General features: G+C 41.8%; 1 protein-coding gene across 1 annotated transcript in view; it reads right to left on the minus strand.

Annotated features, from left to right (window-relative positions):
- Nucleotides 1–24396, minus strand: part of SUSD1 (sushi domain containing 1) — a 134935-nt gene that overhangs the window by 38336 nt on the left and 72203 nt on the right. Inside the window, exons 10-11 of the mRNA XM_018052598.1 lie at nt 20362–20554; nt 803–894 (exon numbers count right to left, since the gene is read on the minus strand). Coding sequence (XP_017908087.1) covers nt 803–894; nt 20362–20554 — 285 coding nt within the window. The remainder of the gene's footprint in view (nt 1–802; nt 895–20361; nt 20555–24396) is intronic.

A 24396-nucleotide genomic window follows, 5' to 3' on the forward strand; every position in this document is an offset into this window, starting at 1 on the left:
TTGTGTTGGTTTCTGCCATAGAACAACGTGAATCAGCCGTAAGTATACACATGTCCCCTCCCTCTTGAAGCTCTCTCCCACCACTCCACGCCATCTACCCATCTAGGCTGTCACAGAGCACTGGGTTGAGCCTTCTTTATTATACAGCAACTTCCCACTAGCTATCTGTTTTATATATGCTAATGCGTATATGTCAATGCTGCTGTCTCAGTTCAGTCCACCGTCCCCTTCCCCTGCTAAATCTACAAGTCTGTTCTCCATGTCTGACAGGCACTGCTACCTGCAAACAGGCACTGCTACCTGCAAACAGGCATTGGTACCTGCAAATAGGCATTAGTACATTTTTTTTTTAGATTCCAAATATAAATGATATCTGTCTTTCTCTGACCTATTCACTCAGTATGACAATCTTTGGATCCACCCATGCTGCCACAAGTAGCATTAGTTTGCTTTTTTAATGGCTGAGTAATAGTCCTTTGTATGTATACACCACATCTTTATCTATTCCTCTGTTGATGGACATTTAGGCTGCTTCCATGCCCTGGCTACTGTAAATAGTGCTACAATGAACACTGGGGTGCATGTATCTTTTTGAATTATGGTTTTCTCCGGGTATTTGCTCAGCAGTGGGATTCCTGGCTCATATGGTTTTTGCTTCTTATTGCAATTGTAACTATAAATCTTTCATTGATTATGGAAGCTATCTAAGTGGTCTTTTTTTTTTTTTTTTGGTTTGTTGATATTTTTTTAACCTCCCACACAAGACAAACACCTAAAAAAAGAATAAGTTTCAGTAACTTACTGAATACATCTCCTCTATATCAGCTGTCTTCATACTTCTCCATCTCAAGCAGGTTTCATTAAATATTGAAATGTTACTGATGGTTTGTTGTACTGCAAGAGGAAAAGAATGAGAAATCAACTTACACCTTATACCAAAATATTACTTTCTAATTGAACAATCTTCCAAAGGTTAGCATTTACAAGAGGATGCCTTCTGCATTATTTCAATGTAGAAACTAGTGGTAGCAGTCCAAGAAACTCCACTTTTATATTCCTGTAAACTCAGTCCTGATGAAAGATTCACAACCAAAAGATACCCAATCAGAGGATCCTTCTTAAAAATTATTTAAGTCTATTCACTGCAAATTCCCTTGGTTTCCTAAGCTCAAACTCATTGTCCTTGCCTTGGACAAACCTCATTTAGACAAAAAAAGCACCAGTTTGAAATTCTGAGCTGAGAGCAACATTTCAGTAGAGAACTGAGAATTGCTCCCTGAGGAAATAAAAAAGGCCAGCTCGAACAGTCAGGCTTTTCATGATGGAAAGCGGGGAATGGTCCCTCTTGGTTTGGGCTTCCTCATCTTTTATTACCAAAGAACCATTTGTTGGTCTCTGCTCAATGTCATAGTAATCAATCCAAAAGATAGTTCAAATGTGGTACTGTGTAATATAGAGGCACATTCTTCAAGCTTTTAAAATAAAGACTATGAAAGTGTTAATCGATCAGTCGTGTCTGTCCAATTCTCTGTGAATCCGTGGACTGTAGCCCACCAAGCTCCTCTGTTCATGGGATTCTCCTGGCAAGAATACTGGAGTGGGTAGCCATTCCCTTCTCCAGGGGATCTTCCTGACCCAGGGATCAGACCTGGGTCTCCTGCATTGCAGGTAGACTCCACTGCCTGAGCCGCCAGGGAAGCCCCAAATAAAGACTAGTTATTCAAAACTCAGAGGTTACTTCCTTCAAAGACGATCCCTGTCCCTAAACTGAAAATAATACATCAGACTTGCTAAGAAGTTTCATAGGAACACTGTGATGATTAATATGTGATAAAGACAACTCCCAAAGCACCTGAAAAAAAGAAAATCTCATGCGAGCCAACCCTATTGTGTAAGCCCCTCAACCAACAGGTTCCTTTGAAAGAAGCCAAGCCAAAGGACGTGACCCCTTTTTATGGACTGGGCAGCATTGCCCGAAGAAAACCTGTTCCACAGGTCACAAGCTTTACTTCAAATGTTGTAAGACAAAGTAGGGAAGAAAGTATAGGTGATTCAGGATAAGGCAATCTCGCCACTAGGTATAGAAGATGGTTTCAGAGATAAACAGTAGTGGTTCTGTTCATACTGTTCATGGGGTTCTCAAGGCAAGAATACTGAATAACAGACTGGTTCGAAGTAGGAAAAGGAGTCCGTCAAGGCTGTATATTGTCACCCTGCTTATTTAACTTCTATGAAGGGTACATCATAAGAAACACTGGGCTGGAAGAAGCACAAGCTGGAATCAAGATTGCCAGGAGAAATATCAACAACCAGCCTGGTGGGCTACAGTCCACGGGGTCGCAAAGAGTCGGACACGACTGAGCGACTTGACTTCTTGACTTGATTTCACTCAGATACGCAGATGACACCACCCTTATGGCAGAAAGTGAAGAGGAACTAAAAAGCCTCTTGATGAAAGTGAAAGAGGAGAGTGAAAAAGTTGGCTTAAACCTCAACATTCAGAAAACAAAGATCATGGCATCTGGTCCCATCACTTTATGGCAAATAGATGGGGAAACAGTGGAAACAGTGTCAGACTTTATTTGGAGGGCTCCAAAATCACTGTAGATGGTGACTGCAGCCACGAAATTAAAAGACGCTTACTCCTTGGAAGGAAAGTTATGACCAACCTAGATAGCATATCCAAAAGCAGAGACATTACTTTGCCAACAAAGGTCCGTCTAGTCAAGGCTATGGTTTTTCCAGTGGTCATGTATGGATGTGAGAGTTGAACTGTGAAGAAGGCTGAGCGCTGAAGAATTGATGCTTTTGAACTGTGGTGTTGGAGAAGACTCTTGAGAGTCCCTTGGACTGCAAGGAGATCCAACTAGTCCATTCTAAAGGAGATCAGTCCTGGGTGTTCTCTGGAAGGACTGATGCTGAAGCTGAAAGTCCAATACTTTGGCCATCTCATGCGAAGAGTTGACTCATTGGAAAAGACTCTGATGCTGGGCGGGATTGGGGGCAGGAGGAGAAGGGGACGACAGAGGATGAGATGGCTGCATGGCATCACCAACTCGATGGACATGAGTTTGGGTGAACTCCAGGAGTTGGTGATGGACAGGGAGGCCTGGCGTGCTGCAATTCATGGCGTCGCAAAGAATCAGACATGACTGAGCGACTAAACTGAACTGAGTAGTAATTCAAGGAAACTCACACTTCTTAAATTTTCAAAACATATATAATTTTAATAGTATTTAAACAGTTCCAGATCATACAAAAAGGTAGCAAGTTTCCAATTCATTCAGTATGACTGGACAATAGACAATGCCCAAGCTATACAAAACGGCACAACCAGTAACTAAACACGCTATGCCAAACTCACTTATAAACATAAATACAAAAATACAAAAGAAAATAACAGCAAAGAGAAGTCAGCAATACATTCAAAGAACAGTATACTAGAAACAAGAGAGATTTACTCCAGGAATACAGAGATGATCCTTACTGGAAAAGATATTAATAGATCAAAAGAGAAAAACCATACGTCACTTTTATAATCATAATGGTTAATATATTTAATGGACATTCCTTTATAGAAATCTTCATAAACTAAGATTTAATTTGATAGAAACTTGATTTAAATAGAAACCACCATACTTAGTGGTAAAACAATGAAGCAATTTCTAGTAAAGTTAAGAACAATCCAAGGATGTATGGCCTGACAGCTGCTATTTAGCCCTGTTGTTGCTGTTTAGCCCCTAAGTCATGTCCGACTGTTTTGCAACCTTGCCAGGCTCCTCTACACTCAGGAGATTCTAGACAATGTAGGCCTAGGCAATGAAAAGATGAACTAAAAATGCCAGAAAGAAAGGGATCAAATTATGCAATTTGAATGCTAGTGAATCAAAAAGAATCAACTAAAAAACAAATATACAATAGAAAAACAAATAATAAGAATTTGGCAAAGTGCACGCAAACGTAAGAACATAGAAAAACTAACAGTTTTCTACATATCTGCAAGAACAAGTATGATGGGCTGAATAACGGTCCCTCCAAAGATGTCCACATCCTAGTTCCTAGAATCTGTATCATATTACCTTAATGGCATAAAGACTTTGCAAATGTAATTACAGTGTGGAAGATTATCCTGGATTATTCAGATGGGCTCAATGCAGTGACAAGGGTTCTTAAAAGAAGGAGACAAGATCAGGGCCAGAGAGAAATTTAATGTTAAACTGAGGAGCTTTCAAGACTGAGGATGGGGCCACAAGCCAAGGAATATAGGCAGGCTCTAGAAACCAGAAAGGGCAAGGAAATGGATTCGCCCTTTGAGACCCCAGGATGAACATAGGCCTGCTCACACAAGTAAGCTGAAACCACAAATGAAACAGAAAAATTAAAAGATCTCTATTCACAAGAGAAGAAACCATGAACAAACTTCAAATACCTAGAAATAAATCTAACTAGAAATGGTTGGATCTCCTTGCAGTCCAAGGGACTCTCAAGAGTCTTAGGGATTGGGGGCAGGAGGAGAAGGGGACAACCCAGGATGAGATGGCTGGATGGCATCACTGACTCGATGGACGTGAGTCTGAGTGAACTCCGGGAGATGGTGCTGGACAGGGAGGCCTGGCATGCTGCGATTCATGGGGTCACAAAGAGTCGGATACAACTGAGCGACTGAACTGAACTGAAGAAATGTCCAAGACTTACCTTGTGGCAGGAAAATCGAAATAATACTTTTCTTAAACAGACATGAGACTTTTCTTTTCTGATAAACAAGGAAAATAAGAAAATAATGAACAAGCTGGGGAAACAGCATAGATAAGCCTAAAAGAGGTAAGCAATCTTGATTATTCTTTAGCTGTTACTACAAACACTTGTAGCTAGATTTGTCCTTCACAAAGCTCAACAAAACGAATTACTCTCTAATTCCATATAAACTCTACTCTGCACCTGGCATTCTTCTCTTGTAGCATGCTACATTTCAAAAAGGTCACAGGTCAATAACTTCAGAGATACCAGACCCGGTTGCTGTAGCCATTTTGAAATTTTGCCCAAAAAAAAAAGCAAAACATTCATTAGGATATAAAATTTTTCCCTGTCTCCCAGAGAACAGAGTACAGTTCTTGAAGCATTAGCCTACTGTGTTTCCCCTTTGCCTGGCAAAGAATAAATCTGCTTTTTGATTTTCTCCAAACTCTGTCTCCATATTTCTATTTGGCATCAGTTGGACAGGGAGTCAAGATTTTGGCAATAACATGAAGATTTTTTTTCTCTGAAGGACATGAACTGAACTGAACTGAACTGAACTGAAGGACATGAAAGAAAACAATAAAGAGAAAAATGCCACATCCTTGAATGAAAAGATAGGAAAATGCAGATACCAATTCTCCACCAAGTAATCTGCAAGTGGAATGTACTTCCAAAGGTGATTCCAATGGTCATTCAGTGAATATTTAGAAAGTTCTCACTATGTGCCAGGCATGCTTTGGAGCAGGATAAAGTGGTAAGAAAACGAAGTCCCTGCACCAAATGGAATTCATTCTAGTGAGAAAGGCAGAAAATAAACAAGTGAAAAAAATAAATCTTAAAATATAATCTTGGGAATTCCATGGTGGTCCAGTCGCTAAGACTCTGTGTTCCCAAGGCAGGGGGCCTGGGTTCAGTCCCTGGGAAGGGAACTGGATCCTGCATGCCACAAACAACTGTAATGTTACAGTAATGGTGGGTCCACAGTTCCTTCTGTTCACAGGAAACGTCTCACTGGTTAAGTTTAGGTCCATGTTGGTCAGAGAGTGACTCTGTCTAGATTCCCTTCTCTCCATTCCAAGGGGCTCATGGTTTGAACTAAAGGTAGGTTGAATCCCTGCTGACTCACTTGGAGGGAAAAGGATCCCCAGTAGAAGGCAGCTCACGCTGAATCCTGTCCTGCCCCACTCTGATCGTTTGCTCTATTAAGTATTTTACATGCCCGGTCTCTCATTCAAACGGCCATTCGCTGCTACACTTTCAGTGGTCACTCTGCCTCCTCTCTCTCCTTTCCCCACCCACAAGAAGCCTAAAGCTGAAAAACCAGACCTGCAAGAATGACTCAGAGAAGAAAAATTTTGGCTCTTAGTTCATCAGATTCTTAGAAATTATGTTTCAGCTTTGTTAGTGCAGGCAAGCAACTCTGGGCAAAATCAGTCATTACTTTCTCAGGGCTCCCAGAGTCCCCTGCAACTTCAAACTACACTTTATGCATTATATTACTATGTATGTATAATTATGCATGTGTGTATTATGAAACACCATGGCTCATTCATCTTTGTACACCTAGTGTCCAGGACAGTGGCGAGCATGGCATTCCCTACTGTTAAATGTAAGCAGTCAGCAACATGAGGAAGTCTAAGCACCTGATATACTGGGAGTGTGAAAGTTGCTCAGTCATGTCCGACTCTTTGCGATCCCATGCACTGTAGCCTGCCAGGCTGCTCTGTCCATGGGATTCTCCTGACAAATACTGGAGTGGGTAGCTATGCCCTCCTCCAGAGAATCTTCCCAACCCAGAGATGGAACCCAGGTCTCCTGCATTGCAAGTGGATTCTTTACCAGCTGAGCTACCAGGGAAGCCCCTACCTGATATATTAACCGAATGGAATACAAATACTCTGAATAAGACATGGTTCCTGCCCTTAATATGTATTTAATCGAGAAGAGAAGTTACACACTATATCAATGTAACAAAAATATAAAGGAGTATATAATAAACGTCATAAGATAAATTTAAGTCACAGTTAATATTTGATAGATGCTTATTGCATATCACATATGCTGGTTTTCCATGTGCATTAACCCATTTAGTCCCACAACAAATCCATAACCCTTATTCCCATAGTTAAGGCAGTTTAGCCACATGAGGTTAAATAACTTGCTTAAAGGCACAGAGATTGTAAACAGCAGATCTGAGATTTGAATTTAGATAACCTGACTCCAGAGTAACTGTGCCAAACTCCTCCCAATATTTCCTCCTGGAAAAGATTCAGAAAGAAGAACATGTACTTTCAGTACATGAAAGAAGGGAATATAGGAACTGAAAAAGAGGGGTGAGGTTTCCAGGTAGAAGAAAGGGCAGGAGAGCAGAGATATGGAGGCGGAAAGTTAGCACTTGAAGAGTTTATTACAGGGCTTCCCTGGTGGCTCAGAGGGGAAGAATCTACCAGCCAGTGCAGGAGACACCGGTAGGATCCCTGATCCGGGAAGATCCCACTTGCCACGGAGCAACTGAGCCCGTGCACCAGAACTACTGAGCCTGTGCCCCGAAGCCCACGAACTCTAAAGCCCATGCTCCACGACAAGAGAAGCCTCCGCAATGAGAGGCCCGCGCCCTGCGAGGAAGAGAAGCCCCCGCTCGCCGCAACTAGAGAAGAGCCTGTGCAGCAGCAAAGACCCAGCACAACCAGAAATAAATGTTCAAAAAAGAGTTCATTAAGATTAGCGTTCCAGTTACTTCACTGATAATGGCGGCCCCTTAAATTCAAATCTCTCCATACATTCTCCAAAATATACTTCAGATCAACTGCAAAAGCAAACAGAAGACATAAAACCAATGCTGTCCTCACCACTGGAAGACAAGAGAAAACTGCAAACTTTAATCACCTTGTATGAAAAAACGAATAGCAAGGCCCAGCAAAACTATCTCTCAATTGCCCACACATCATTCTAGAGAGTGAGGGGCGCTAGAAGAGACCTGTGAAAGAGAAGAGGGAAGCAAAGGGCCCAATCATGAGTCAGAGTCACTCCCAGAAAGAGGAATTTCACCTTAAGGGTGAAAATACTGATAAAGAGACCTGGCATATCAGAGTACTAACTACAAGCAAAAGAAGAAAAATCTATGGGACTTCAGGTCAAACCAGTCAATCCTAAAGGAAATCAACCCTGAGTATTCACTGGAAGGACTGATGCTGAAGCTGAAGCTCCAATCATTTGGCCACCTGATACAAAGAGCCGACTCACTGGGAAAGACCCTGATGATGGGAAAGATTGAGGGCAAGAGGAGAAGGGAGCAACAGAGGATGGGATGGTTGGATGGCATCAGTGACTCAGTGGAGATGAATTTGAGCAAACTCTGGGAGATGGTGAAGGACAGGGAAACTTGGTGTGCTGCAGTTCATGGGGTCGCAAGGAGTCAGACACAATTTTGCAACTGAACAACGAGAAAGGTATTGCTTCTGGGAAAGCAGAGACTAAAAAGGAAGGAATAGGTATCCTTTGAAAACTATGTGGTGACAGGAAAAAGAAGTGCAGGGAGAGAGCAAGATCCGATTAAGTCAAAGTGAAAGTCGCTCAGGCGACTCTTTGCAACCCCATGGACTATGCAGTCCACGGAATTCTCCAGGCCAGTACACTGGAGTGGGTAGCCGTTCCCTTCTCCAGGGGATCTTCCCAACCCAGGGATCGAACCCAGGTCTCCCACATTGCAGGCAGATTCTTTATCAGCTGAGCCATAAGGGAAGCCCCTATAAGTCAAAAGATAACCCAAAATAGAAGAATACAGATAAACTACAACCACTTTTTTAAAGCAAAAGGAAGCATAAGAGAGCATACAGGAAATATGAGAGCAGAAATTAATGACATAGAGCAGGAGTCAGGAAAGGTTTCTATAGAGGGTCCAATAGTAAATATTTTAGGTTTTCTGGACCAGATGTTTCTGTTACAACTACTCAATCCTGGCTTTGTAGCACAAAAGCAACCAGACAATATGTAAATAAATGACTTGACTGTGTTCCAATAAAACTTTCTTATGAAATCAGATGACAGGCCAGATTTGGCCCATGGTCCATACTTTGCTAATCCCTGATGTGGAGTAGATCTAATTGTGGAAACAAATAGTAGATCTAATTAATAAAAAAAAAAAACTTCACTTTTTGAAAATACTTATCAAAATAGACAAACTGCTAACTAATCAGCTAGAAAATAAAAAGGGAAAAATCAAGTAAAAGGAGAAATAATCTTTGAAATAAAAGAAAATTCAAAAAGTTACTTTTGCAGACCACCATGCAAATAAATTTTGAAAACAGATAAAATGGGTAATTCCTACTACAGTTTACCAACATGGACTCCATTGGACATTAAAAGCTGAAACATACCAATGTCCATAAAAAAAAAAAAATTGAGACCATCATCAAGGAACTAACACAGAAAATCCCTAGGCCTAGACTGTTACCCAGAGGAATTCTACCAAACCATCCAAGAACAGGTAGTCCAAATGCTTCATAAATTGTGATGATGAAGGAAACTTTCCAAATTCTTTTTATGAAACAAGAAAGATATTAATGTCTAAACCTGATAAGGATAGTACAGAAGAAGAAAGAAAACCATAAATTCACATCACTTATGAATATTGGTGCAAAAATACTCAAAGAAACAGAATCTAATGCCATATGAAAAAAAACAATGTACTATGACCAAGTGGGATTTATTTCAGGAAAAGGGGAGAGAAAGAGAGAACAAGAGAGAGAAATTTGAAATTATATCAAATTAAAAAGTCACAAGGAAATGAAAAGAAAAAAGAACATCAAGTAGTCAGGTTTCCTTTGTACTGTATTAATGGATGGGGTAAACTAAGAAGTAAGTGGTCTTTTGTCTGATTTCAGCCAAGGAGAGAGCCTTGGAGCCTCTTTGTCTGTATACATGATTAGAATATAGTGGCCCTGAAACGGAAGAATGAGACGAACCCATTGCATCTAGAGCCATTTAAAATCCATTTAGTGATGAGCTCCAGTTCCAAAGAACTTACTCATCTTTATTTATCCTCTGAGCATGGTTCTACCTAGCTGGATCTACAATGTCATTATCTTAAAAAGAACAACCATTTTCTCTCTCCATTTTTGGCATATTACAGATGACTGGCTATTCCATGCAAAATATATGCTGATTTTTGGCCTGGCCAATGGCAAGTATGAGTTTCTCAGGCTGATGGCTTATAAGAGAAGCAGGCTGACTTCACACATAACTTTTCCACCCAGAAATGTTATTACAGTATTTATCATTTTGTGGAAAAATATCAGAAACCATGTTAAATTATTTGTGGTCTTTACTATCTTTTGTTTGGACTTCAATTCTGTGAACAGCAATCAGTTACAGAGGAAGGTTTATAAGGTCCCAAGAGATCTCAAATTATGCATGCTGTTAGAAAACCTGCTATCGTAAGCCACTTCATCAGTCAGGCATTCTACCAGGGAATAGAGGAAACGTGGCCTGTTCCTCTTATTTAGATACTTTTTAAAATTTACCAACACTACTTTAGAAGTAACTAAATGCAAGCAATCCTCTTCTAAAGAGAACAGAAAAACCAGCATTCTCTTAGTCATAAATGATTTGGTTTTAAATCTCTAATTAGGAGCAGCCTAAACAGACAGTTGGTTTTTCAAGGTAAATATTGTCAAGAAAAAAATGGCTACAAATCAACTATCTGGAAAGCTCAGTTACTATTTTTATAGCCCTTCTATAACTCTATAAATAGGGTATCATTTTAGTTGTCCTTGATGTATATTTCAGTTTATCCTAGAAGGATATAACCATTATTCAAAGTTGAGAGTTCATTACTTTGTTGAAATTTTTCTTAAGACAAATTTGGTATCTAGTTACAACTACCATGAGATTTTCAGGCTAAAAGTATGTGATCACATTGTAAGGACCGGAATTGAGATTCAACCATGGAGGGCAGATTTGTACATTTCCCTTAGCTTAGCTCCCTAGACTCGGCTTAACCCTATAATGGAGGCAGGCAGCCTTCTTTTCCGGCACAGATCCTTGTAATTCAACTGGCAACACAGATCAACTGTTTCCTAGGGACGGATGAGACAGAATCATCTGAACACATGGGCCCCATCATTTATCGAGCAGCAATATTTAGGAAACATTTCCTGAAAAACATGGACTCCAGTTCATTCCTCCAAATAATCTAAACTAACCTAATCATACCCCTGAATCAAGTCAGATCAGCAGAGCACAGGCATTTCTGAGGCGCCTTTCCTTGCCCACTCCACAATGAATTGTGCTTGTCTAAGATACAATGAGCCATGTTGAGGGGCAATATAAGAAACAGCATCATAAAATCCTCACAAAATGCTGCTCAAACACTGAATTACTTATGAAACGCCCCTCCCCAAATCAGAAATTTCTATATGTTGAAAATAACTTTACTTCTTTCCAAAAACACCATTTGTTGTAACCTTATAAGTCATGTAATGGCTTTCTTCCTGGCTGGATGGGTTGACAACTTAAACCTAAATGTGCGAGCCACTGATGAAAAAGTAAATAGATTATAAGGATATGAATTATTCTTAGCCTTATTCTGACAGCCTTTTTAGGTCCCTGAGTTTGTTTTACATTCTTCTTTAGGTTACCTACTTATTTTATATACCCATGCAGGTCACTTAGCTTTCCTGGTGGCTCAGATGGTAAAGAATCTGTCTGCAATGCGGGAAACCCAGATGCAATCCCTGGGTTGGGAAGATCTGCTGGAGGAGGAAATGGAAACCCACTCCAGTATTCTTGCCAGGTTAATCCCACCGACAGAGGAGCCTGGTGGGCTACAGTCCATGGGGTCACAAAGAGTCGGACACGACAGAGCAACTAACACTTTCCCTATGATGTAGGTTACTTAAAGTCCTAGAAAAAAAAGATGGGCTATAAATAAAAACTTTTGTTTGAAAAATCTGTATTTAACATTCATGCAATAAATCACAAAGGAAAGATCAATCAATTGGACTGCATAGAAACCTAAAGCCTTTATACATCAAAGACATCATAAACAAATTTTAAAAAATGATAAAACAGGATAAGTATTTGACACAAATAATTTGACACCAATAATAAACTCTTACTCTATGAATATGTTGTATATATCAATGAAAACACAGAATTGAACAGATAAATGTAATAACAATGGTAAAGAAATCAGTCAAGAAATTTGGATGTTGAAATATATGAATTTGGAGGAACTTAGAGTTACTTTCCTAACATACACTCTTAGAACTAGAATGGACCTTTCCCAATCAACTCTCTAACATTACAGAGGTCATGTGTGTTAAAGCTTGCTAGTTACCTGTCTCCTGATTTTTACAAAAGAAAGAACAGTTATGGCCTCTCTCCACTCCCTACTCACTAATCCTCAAGGAATGAACAGTAAATATGTAATCTGACAGGTAAGAAGAAGGCTACTATTCCTTCGGTCACATTTCCTAGTGGGTGGAGTTCATATGTCATAGGTCACTGCCCAAAGAAGCAGATCCTTGCTGTCTGGGACCTGCCTAGACTCAGGCGCAAGGGACATGTGTATCTCGTCTCCAAGAAGTGAGTAACTGGTCTCTGCCCATTCCTTCTCCTCGGATCGTCAGCCTGAGACTGGGTGGGTAAGCCAGGCAAGGGTCCCTGTGCAGACCCAACTACCTGAACTTCCAGGGGGAAAGACAGTAGGAAACCCCATTTTGCCACACATATCTTAGCCTCATTCTCCAGTGTCACTCATACTAGAACTACGTTGGGGTAATTCCTGGGAACTTGCTCAGGCAAATAAAGTCGACACTTTACTCTCATGTGTCAGTCTGCAGAACTGGGGTAGGTAAGACTCACGCTCTTCCACCTGCAACAAGACAAGAGCCTCCACCGGGGGACAAAGCACCCCCGGGAGAGATGGAGGCTCTTGGTCTCTGTACCTAGAACTGCAAGAATAGATCAAGCACTGAGACTTGCCTGGTGGTCCAGGGGTTAAGACTCCGTGCTCCCAGTGCAGGGGGCCTGGGGTCCATCCCTGACCAGGGAACTAGGGCCCACGCACCACAACTAAGACTTGATGTAGCCACATTAAAAAAATAATTAGATGAGGTATTGATAGATATTCAATTACCAGGAAAACTTCACATATCAGGCAAAATGTGTGAGCTTCTTAGGCATGAGCACTTTGAATTATTTTGACTACTACTTTTTTTTTTTTTGGTCTTTCTCTTTATCATGTCTTCTCTTCTAGGTAAAGGTTTTAATTTGCCCAGAAGTAGCTAAGTAGCTTGTGTGGTCAGAGCAGTGCTGCTCAAAACATGGACTGGCAGCACCAACAAGGCCTGGAAACTTACTAGAAATGAAATTTTGAGGTCTGCGCTCCAGGCCTGCTGAGTCAGAACCTCTAGGATGGAGTTCAGGAACCTATACTTTAATAAGCTCTCCAGGTGATTCTTCTGTTAGCTTAAGTTATTTTGATGGATTTTAGAGAGCATCTGGGGGAGCCAGACATTAGCAGACAACAGGAGATTAGCTGCCCCAAATTCTGTCTCTCTTTATCTTGTTCAGAATGAAGAGATCTGAGAAAAGACTGAACCCATGGTTTGTCTACAGGCTCAAGAGTCACCCCAACACCACAGGCTCTCAAATTGCTCTGGATTGTTTTACAGAGCCCCAGACTGAGAGATCAAACCAGTTAATCCTAAAGCATCAGTCCTTCCAGTCCTACTTGTTGGAAGGACTGATGCTGAAGCTGAAGCTCCAATGCTTTGGCCGCATGATGCAAAGAGCCAACTCACTAGAAAAGACCTTGAGCTGGGAAAGACTGAAGGCAGAAGAATAGGGTAACAGAGGATGAGATGGTTGGATGGCATCACCAATTCGATGGACATGAACTCGGGCAAACTCTGGGAGACAGTCAGGGAGAGGGAGGCCTCCAGACATGCAGCCTGGAGGACTGCATTGGACCCCTGGAGTCCATGGGGTCACTAGGAGTCGGACACGACTTAGCAACTGAGCAACAACAACAGCCTGGGGATTCTAGACCAGGGATTCTTCCTGGTTGAAAAGGGGATAAAATCCAGTGGGATTATTACAAACTCAAGTGCTGAGAAAAAGTCATAAAAGGTATTGGATAGAACCCTTTCTTTCTAAAGATGAGATTTGCTCAAGCTCTGAAAAAGGAATGAAATCAGTTTACAGAAGAGGTTTTGATCTTGCAAATGGGACAATATTGGGAGAAAATGGAATAAAGTGAAGGAGGAGAAGAAAATTTGAAATCATATTCGGTTCAGTTCAGTCGCTCAGTCATGTCCGACTGCGATTGTGACCCCATGGACTGCACGCAGCACACCAAGCTTCCCTGTCCATCACCAACTCCCAGAGCATGCTCAAACTCATGTCCACCTAGTCAGTGATGCCATCCAACCATCTCATCCTCTGTCATCTCCTTTTCCTCCTGCCCTCAATCCTTGCCAGCATCAGGGTCTTTTCCAATGAGTCAGTTCTTCCCATCAGGCGGCCAAAGTATTGGAGTTTCAGCTTCAGTATCAGTTCTTCCAATGAATATTCAAGACTGATTTCCTTTAGGATGGACTGGTTGGATCTCCTTGCAGTCCAAGGGTTTTCTCCAACACCGCAGTTCAAAAGCATCAATTCATCGGCACTCAGCTTTCTTTATAGTTTAACTCTCACATGACTACTGGAAGAACCATAGCTTTGACTAAACGGACTTTTGTCTGCAAAGTAATGTCTCTGCTTTTCAATATGCTGTCTAGGTTGGTCATAGCTTTTCTTCCAAGGATCAAATGTTTTTTAATTTCATGGCTGCAGTCACCATCTGCAGTGATTTTGGAGCCCAAAAAATATAAAGTCTGTCACTGTTTCCATTGTTTCGCCATCTATTTGCCTTGAAGTGATGGGACCAGATGCCATGATCTTAGTTTTCTGAATGTTGAGTTTCAAGCCAACTTTTTCGCTCTCCTCTTTCACTTTCATCAAGAGGCTCTTTAGTTCTTCTTCACTTTTTGTCATAAGGGTGATGTCATCTGCATATCTGAGGTTATTGATATTTCTCCCAATAATCTTGATTCCAGCTTGTGCTTCATCCAACCCAGCATTTCATATGATGTAGTCTGCATATAAATTAAATAAGCAGGGTGAAAATATACAGTCCTGTGGCCGCTGCTGAGTTTTCCAAATTTGCTGGCATATTGAGTGCAGCACTTTCACAGCATCATCTTTCAGGATTTGAAATAGCTCAACTGGAATTCCATCACCTCCACTAGCTTGTTCATGGTGATGCTTCCTAAAGCCCACTTGACTTCATGTTTCAGGAGGTTTGGCTCTAGTCCAGTGATCACACCATCATGATTATCTGGGTCATGAAGTTCTTTTTTGTATAGTTCTTCTGTGTATTCTTGCCACCTCTTCTTAATATCTTCTGTTTCTGTTAGGTCCATATCATTTCTGTCCTTTATTGAGCCCATCTTTGCATGAAATGTTCCCTTGGTATCTCTAATTTTCTTGAAGAGATCTCTAGTCTTTCCCATTCTATTACTTTCCTCTATTTCTGTGCGTTGATCACTGAGGAAGGCTTTCTTATCTCTCCTTGCTATTCTTTGGAACTCTGCATTCAGATGCTTATATCTCCTTTTCTCCTTTGCTTTTTGCTTCTATTCTATTCTCAGCTATTTGTAAGGCCTCCCCAGACAGCCATTTTGCCTTTTTGAATTTCTTCTTCTTGGGGATGGCTTTGATCACCGCCTCCTGTACAATGTTATTAGCCTAGCTAGAAAACTACGATAAGGAAAAGGAGATATATCCAAATGTAACCGCTCTAAAGAGACTAGAAAAGGTAGAAATACTCACTAGGTCAGGGAAATGGCTGAAAATCATCAAAGAGAAGAATAAAGGGGCTATTCTGGGGAAAAAACAAAATGATCCCCCAGAAGGTGGGATCAGAGTTAAGTATTATTCTATCAAGAAGGGTCCTCTGACAGGTGTAAATAGGTAACCCAGTGTAAGCACTAATAGAGAGCTTTTCAATAACTGGAGTTGTGGTACTATGTAGCTACAGAAAATGTGACATATTTAATAAGAGAAAGACTAGAAAGATCAGTGTAGGATTCTTCAGGCATCATTCAGTGAGATTCAAGGTGACATTGTTCTTACAGCTGAAACACCAGGTATGGCACAGACTATAAGGAAGTCTGCCCAGGAAATACACGGATTTAAAACTTGAAAAGAAGGAGCAGAAAAGCAGAGATGTAAGGAGGATTCAGGGTGCCTCCTTGATCAGGCCCAGGCTGAGGTCACAGACTGAACTGAACAGAAATAAATACCTCCCAACAAAAGGGAAGGTGGGAAGAATTTATCTGAACACTGACTGAAGCAAGGCATCATTCTTGCTCTATGAAAACCTCACAGGCAGAATCCAAAGTTATATGTTAGGAACACAAAAATCGAAGTACGAAAACAAAAAGCAAATACAGAGAAGGTAAGTAGTAATCTATAGCAAAAGGTATTAGCCAGGCCTGGGGAAAAAGAAGGAATAGAAACAGCTGGCCACTCAGCTAGCCTGACGGCGCAGAATGGAACACTTAGGAGGCCCTGGACACTGGAGGATTATCCCTCGCAATGCAGTAAACGAAAGGGTGGTAGGAAGGAGTGCTTTGGTTCCCATCAAAGAAACAGGGCAGATCAGGTCTTAGAAATTCAGTTCAAGGGAAAGGTGGGGTTTGGGTGAAAAACCACTAACCTAGGGGACTTCCTGCACCACATCAGACCAATGAAAGCACAAGTTCCAGAAACTCAACAGCAGCTCAGGGATCAGAGGAGGGTAATTTTCCAGGAAAGACAAAGGAAACCTCTTAACCAGGAAGCAGGACTCAGAAGCAAGGCATTCAATAATAGGAAGTCATTTGGACTAGGACAATTCTTGGGAGCTTTCTGGGGACAGAGAAATTCAGAGAAAGGAACAGGAAGTTGGGACTGTGTTGCAAGACAATATATTTCTTTCTTTCTTTTTAATGAACTATGAGTATATTGCAGTACTTTTCTCCCCATTTGTCATGTATCTTGTACTGTATTACAAGATATTGAATACAGTTCTCTGTGCTCTACAGTAGGTCCTTGTTGTTTCCCTACCTTATATATGCTATTGCTGCTGTTGCTTAGTGGCTAAGTTGTGTCTGACTTTAGCGACCCTATGGACTGTAGCCTGCCAGGTTCCTCTGTCCATTGTATACTGCAGGGCCATTTCCTTCTCTAGGGGATCTTCCCAACCCAGAGACTGAATCCCAGTCTCCTGTATCTCCTGATTGGCAGGCAGATTCTTTACCTAGAATCAGCCTGTGGATAATCTGGGGTCCACCTTGCAAAGGAGGAGATAACCACAGTCTCATTTTCTCACCCTGGCAGCACGACCCCCTCATTATACTCAAGCCAGAGACTGCATCTCCTACCCCTTTCTCCAACTCACTCTGCTGCAGCCATGCTGGCTTCCCTGATGTTTCCGGAACATACCAAGGACATGCCTGTCACATGGTGTTCTCCTCACCTCCTTCAAACCTGTACTTAAATGTCTCTTTACAATAGAGGCCCTCCCTGACCATCAACTGCCACTCCCTTTGCCAAATTTTAGTCTTCATCTTACCACTTAGCCCCACCTAACATATGATATATTTCCTTACTTGTTTATCTGTCTCCTCTCCAACCTCCTGACTCCAACCCCGTGACAGCTGAGACCGTTTTATTGCTGCTGCATTGTCAGCTATAAGAACCTGCCTGACACACACTAGATAAGAAAGGAACGTTTATTCAATGAATGCATTTACACACCCACGGCACTTGAAGTTTCCGCTCATGCTCCAAGGCTGACAAAAGCAAAGGAGGTCTGGACTAACACGTGCTGGGTTCTAGGAGCAAAATTTTGCTTTTTTTTTTTTTGAGCACTAATATTTAGTGAAAAGCAGCACATGCACTGTTTAAAAATGAGGGCCCTGGAGCCAGACTGTGTTCAAATCCCACTTTTACCTCTCACGAGTTTTGTGATCTTGGGCAAGCTGCTTAACTTTCTCTGTGCCTCACGGTCCTTGTCTGTAAAAGGGGAATAATAGCAATGCCTTCCTCAGAAGGTTGGGTAGGTTCGGGTTGACTCAAGGATAGCACTTTGGACAATGGCTGCACATCTTCAGTGCTCAAAAAGCAAAGTTAGAGCTGATACTGTGTATAAAATAGACAACTGATGCAAACCCATTGTGCAGCTCAGGGGACTCTGCTCAGCGCTCTGTGGTGGCCCAAAAGGGAAGGAAATCCAAGAAAGAGGGGATCTATGGATATATATATCTGATTCACTTCACTATACAGTAAAAACTAACACAACGTTGTAAGGCAACTATATGCCAATAAAAACTAACCTAAACAAATGAGTAAATAAAGCTAGTACTGTCGTCATCATCATTATTATGTACTAGGAACTGTGTTAAACATTTTACTTGCATTATGTCACATAAGGCATCACGCAGAAGGTAACTGAGGCCCAGGAGCAAGACAAACAGATCTAATCCACTGAGTTTTTCTCACTGACATTCACACAACATAAAATTAACCACTTTAATGTATACAACTCAATGACATTTAGTACACTCACAGTGTGGTACAGCTGTCACTTAATTTTGCTTTTCAAAGGTCTGTAACTGTGGGACTCACATTGAGACCCTGAAAGGTGAAACTTGGGATAATTCAAGATTACTTCAACTTTGGAGGTACCTTAGTAATATAGGCTTTCCAGGTGGCTCAGTGATAAAGAATCCACTGCCAAGGCAGGAGATCAACAGATGCAGTTTCAGTCCCTGGGTTGGGAAGATCCCGTGGAGGAGGAAATGGCATCCCGCGCCAGTATTCTTGCCTGGAGAATCCCATGGACAGAGAAGCCTGGCAGGGTACTGTTCATGGGGTCGCAAAGAGTCGGACGCGACTGAGTGACTGAGCACCACCTCCACCAAGAAGTCACAAAAAAACAAGATGCCTAGGATGTAACAGCTAGAGCACACTCTCCATCACAAGCAGGCCACTCTGACAGAGACTTTGCAGAGAAAACACTGGGGAGGAAAGAACCTGGGACTCGAGTGCCTTTACACGTCAATTTACAAGGAGAAGTAGGTGTTAATTTCAGACTTTTATTCCTCTGAGGATTGAACGGTTGGAGGAAATGTATATTCAAATTCTGGAAATGGATGTGGGGGCTAGGTTTATGCTGTGAGGAGGTATGCATCGTGCAACGGCTGTTGATACCAAGCATAATCTGAGATGGAAAATAAAACAGTGAATTTTCATTCTCCTGTACTGCATGGGCCTCACTTGTGTCTATTATATTTCAGAGCCTTCCAAGTACAAAGACCAAACTGTTCACTCTCGACCCGCAAAGATCAGTGGGTGAACAGGATAAAGGCCTCAGGAGCAAGACCTATCTTATTCTACTGTTTTCCTTCAAAGGGGGCAGCGTCTTTGCCTGGCTGTCCATAGATTTGTCCCTTAAACCCTACTGATAAAAGAACAATAGAAATTAATTGTAGAAGGACTTCCCTGGCAGTCCAGTGGTTAGGACTCAGCACTTCCAGTCCCAGGGACAGAGGAGCCTGGTGGGCTGCCGTCTATGGGGTCGCACAGAGTCGGACACGACTGAAGCGACTTAGCAGCAGCAGCGGGGAACTAAAGAGGCTGAATGCCCTACAGCACGGCAAAAAAAAAAAAAAAAGGAAATTAATTGTAGCGACAGCAGCATCTCTCGCCACTAGGGGGAGCTGTGGAGTTGACACAGAAGCTTCTATCGGGAAAGGAAATCAACCCTGAATATTCACTGGAAGGACAGATCCTGAAGCTGAAGCTCCAATACTTTGGCCACCTGATGTGAAGAGTCGACTCACTGGAAAAGATTCTGATTCTGGGAAAGACTGAAGGCAGGAAGAGAAGGGGACCACAGAGGATGAGATGGTTGAATGGCATCACTGACTCAATGGACACACGTTTGAGCAAGCTCCAGGAGAGAGTGAAGGACCGGGAAACCTGGTGTGCTGCAGTCTATGGGGTCGCAAGAGTGACACAATTGAGCGGCTAAACAGCAACAACACAAGCCACAGGGAAGGAGCTTAATCTGCTTTAGGCCACTGTTCTCTGTGTTGGGTTAATGTGCTTGTATGAGACCCAGTCAGGTGGCCTCCTTGTCCCTCCAATGTCCGACACAGTGGAGCTCACATTTCCAAACTCCTGGAAGTTGGTTCTAGTTGGCCATAATGTCTAAGTTTAGGTTTCAGCTGTCTTAAATTTGAGGCAAAAGATAGAAAACCTTACACAATGCTCGATCCATTACTCCTAGAGATCCCTGAGTAAATCATTCAGTTCCTGGTCAGCACCCTCTCTGAGCCAGCACCCCTGTTGGGGAGGGAAGATTCAGAGACCTTGTACCCCAGACAAAACTGGCAGTTTGTCAGACTGAGAACCCAGGTCTCTTGCCTCCAAGACTAGCATTCTTTATGCTCCCCCGTGTTGTGTAGTTCAATACACAGATTTAACTTTTTGTCTTAAGACCCCAAACAGAAAGACATCCCCACCTACCTGCTGGTGCGGTGGTTACTGTTGTTTGCACTGACGGCCACTCCGGAGATCCCAGTAGAGTGACATTCACCATGTAGTCAGTTGCTGGATACAGATCTAAGCACACCACTGCCGTCTGTTCCCTCGTAGTAAAGTTAAACGATGTTGTGTGATAAAAAGTATTCAGATACCGCCTTCGACCTAGAACTTTAAACTGTCATGAGATTAAAGGGATTAAAGAGATTAAAGAAAGGGATGCATTAAATTAGTTTGGCTTGCAGATACCTATACTACAAGCAAAATGGAAAGAAAGCAAGGAGCTTCCTTCTACTTATCCTCACCCACATAGAATTATTTTTAATACAATAGCAAGCTAAACTGGGTGACAACTTTACAAAGTTACCCTACCTAGCCTATGCAACCTCCGCCTCAACCAGCTATAAGACTAAGCTTAAAATGTATAACTACATCTCAGATGAACCAAATGTCAAGCTGCTGCTGCTGCTGCTGCTAAGTTGCTTCAGTCATGTCCGACTCTGTGCAACCCCATAAACGGCAGCCCACCAGGCTCCGCCGTCCCTGGGATTCTCCAGGCAAGAACACTGGAGTGGGTTGCTATTTCCTTCTCCAACGCATGAAAGTGAAAAGTGAAAGTGAAGTCACTCAGTCGTGTCCAACTCTTAGCGACCCCACGGACTACAGCCTACCAGGCTCCTCCACCCATGGGATTTTCCAGGCAAGAGTACTGGAGTGGGGTGCCATCGCCTTCTCCAAATGTCAAGCTCGTCTATAGTAATCCCTTGAGCCTACACAGGTGAAGGAGATTGCACTAGAGTTACTGGGCAAAATCCTTTTCTTTTCATTCATAAGGAATCCATAGACAAGTCTCTAGAATAGACAGTTTAAACTTTTATGAGGACAACCCCAAATTATCTGCCTTTGGAATGCATAACTGAGCAACTGAGCCATGGTACTTCACTTGAGCCTGCCTATTAGAGCTCTGGAAAAGAGTTTTCAGTATAAGGAGTCATCACACACAGTGTTAACCCAATAATACTCTAGCCACCACCAACTCAAGATGTACATATAATATAGGGGCTTATAAAGGAAAAAAAAAAACATGTAAAAGTCCCAGATCATATGATCATCTGGTGCTTTAGCTGGATGTACATATTTTTAGAGTTTCCTTTGATGCTGGTGCCACTGACTCTTCCATCCTCTACCCTTCTTCATCACAGTCATTCTTCCACCTCACTCTGACACCTGGCTCATTGAGAGATTCCTCTCTCCCCCATAGAGGCAAGCATTCCTAGCATTCTATTGCGTAACATGAAAGTCCTTATATAGATAAGCCATCAAAACTTGGTCTCAGAGTGCCTTGAGTTCACTGCTGTGAAGTTCCTCCACTCCACCTGAGCTACCCATATCCACAGCCACATCCTAGACTGTGTCCTCCTCTGAGCTGCTCCACCTGGATCTCCCCATCACCTATTCTTCTGAACCACTTGCTCCCACTCTGATTGCTCTCAGGAAATCCCCTAAGACCTCCTCACTCAAAACTGTCTACTAATATTCTAACACCCCCACCCTCAGCTTCCCCCTCTGTCTCAAAAAAAAAACCTATTGTTATATCACTCCTACCACTCTCCTTGCCTGACACCCTCAACACCCTTACCCCTTTGTTCTCAATGTTACCCATTCTTGACCACTGAAAGCACTTGGTCCATCCACGTTTGACCTCACCCACTTCTACATTTAGACTGCTGCCATCTGCTGGAGAAAAACCTCACTTTAGTCTGTCTTATTCTAAACTACTTGTATTTCAGTCTATAAACAAAAATTACTTTCTAGTTAACAAACTTGAAATCACACAGTTTGAATAATTTTATAATATAGTCCTTTTACTTAACAACATATTATTAAAATTTTTCTCTATCATTAAATAATCCTGCAAATGGATAGAGTGCCTGTTACTTGCCAGCCAGAGTATACAGTGTTGGGTATACAACAGTAAATAAGATACAGGTCCCAACCTCAAGGACCAGGCAAATAAAATACACAGGAATAAGTGGTACAACACATGAGGCTGGAGGGGTACCCGGGAGGGCCACCTGACCTTCCTCCTTAGGGATCAGGGAAGGCTTCCTCATCTTAATTGTGGACTGAAGGGGAAATTAGTATTAACCGAAATGGCAACCCACTCCAGTATTCTTGCCTTGAAAATCCCACGGACAGAGGAGCCTGGTAGACTACAGTCCATGGGGTCGCAAAGAGTCAGACACGACTGAACGACTTCACCTTATGTGAGTTGGGGATGTGAAAAGTCAGGATAGGAAAAACAATTCAAAGAAGGGATGGCATTTGGGGGAAGAGGTCAGTGAAGGCCTCCCACCAGGGAGATGACCAAGCTGATCACTGAAGGACAAGCAGGAGTTAGCCAGGTACAATGCGGGAAAGAAGGGTTTTGCAGGTAGAGTCACATATGTGAAGACACAGTGCTAAAGGGAGCACAGGAAGCTGGTAGGGGGTGGCGTACATGGCCCAGAGCTTAGAGAACAGACTAGCCCTAACTAAATCGACTCAGGAGTCTTGGGAGATGGAGACGGTCACGGAAGTCAAGACAATGGGTAAGACACCCAAAGACAGGTGCATTATGACAAGAGAACAGGGAAGGCACAACCTTGGGGGAATCAAGTTCAAGGGACAGTCAGAAGAGAGATCTTATAAAGGAGACTGAGAGGGCTCAGACCAACAGAGATAGAGAGACCATTTCAGTGGGAATACTGGTCCACAGCAGCAAATGCTGTCCAGCGCGAAGCAGAAAATATTTCGCGTCCGATAGTGCTCTATCCGATGAATGTACGATTATTTATTGGAACAAATCCCTATTAATGGGCATTTAAGTTGTTTTCAATTTCCCCTAATATAAATAAAGCTTCAGAGGATAGTTTAATCTTTCTGTGTATGTCTGCATAATAAATTATAGTACATGTCTGAAAATTTACTGATAGACCCTAACGAGTAACCATTCTGGAAAATCATGCCAATTTAAGTGCCCACAGCTGTGTGTAACAGGATTCACTCCAAGTTTATAGAAAGACTATGGTAACTCACGGTTTATATTTTTTTTGAGGCATAACACATGCTCATGTGTGTTTTGGCAGTAAGTATATTCTCTTTTGCAAACTCCCTTTGAATGTTCACTTCTTTCCAATGGATTCATTAAGAGTGTTTCACATGTTACTTAATCTTTGTCTGACATATTAAAAAAATAGTGATTTTTAAATTGAACTCTTTAATCATTTTAGTGTAGGCCATGAAGTAAGAATCATTTATCCTCTTAACCCAGGTGTTAACCAGTTGTCTCCAAACCATTTATTTCTGTATTCATTTGGAAAATCATCTTTATTTTATATTAAATTACTTAGGTACCTGAATATATTTCTAGATTCAGTGTTCTTTCCAGTATAAAAATTTGAATATTTCACTCACCTGTTTATCCTTCAGTGCCTCCACATAGACATCAAAATAAGATCCAAGCTCAAAAGTACAGGATACAAGGATGATCAGGCCACTACTCAGATTTTTGTCTCATTTCTTCCCATCTCCCTTGTTTTCTCTGTTCCTCCAAAAAGCCACATTCTCGATTATCCAATAAGCTACTCTACGTGCCCACGGTGCCCTTCTTCCACCTCACCCAACATCTTTCGTCTGGTGAATTCCTACTTACTATCTATGACTCGGCATCATTTCTGATTCTTGCTAAAAGAAAACTGTACCTGAACATAATCTCCTATTCCATTTATTTACTTTTTATCAAAACTCTCATGATACCAAATTGTAGTTGTCTGTTTATATGTATGCTTATATTAATTCGGATCAGAACTTCCAGGTCCTAACACATGATATTCTTCTGACAAACGGTTGATGAATTAATTCTAATTTAATACTTAGTCTACGCTCTGCCAGATGATTTGCTAGGCACTAAACTCTATGAATGTGAGAGTTGGACTACAAAGAAAGCTGAGTGCTTAAGAATTGATGCTTTTGAACTGT

This window comes from Capra hircus, chromosome 8 (genome assembly GCF_001704415.2).
Source record: "Capra hircus breed San Clemente chromosome 8, ASM170441v1, whole genome shotgun sequence".
Lineage (NCBI taxonomy): Eukaryota > Metazoa > Chordata > Mammalia > Artiodactyla > Bovidae > Capra > Capra hircus.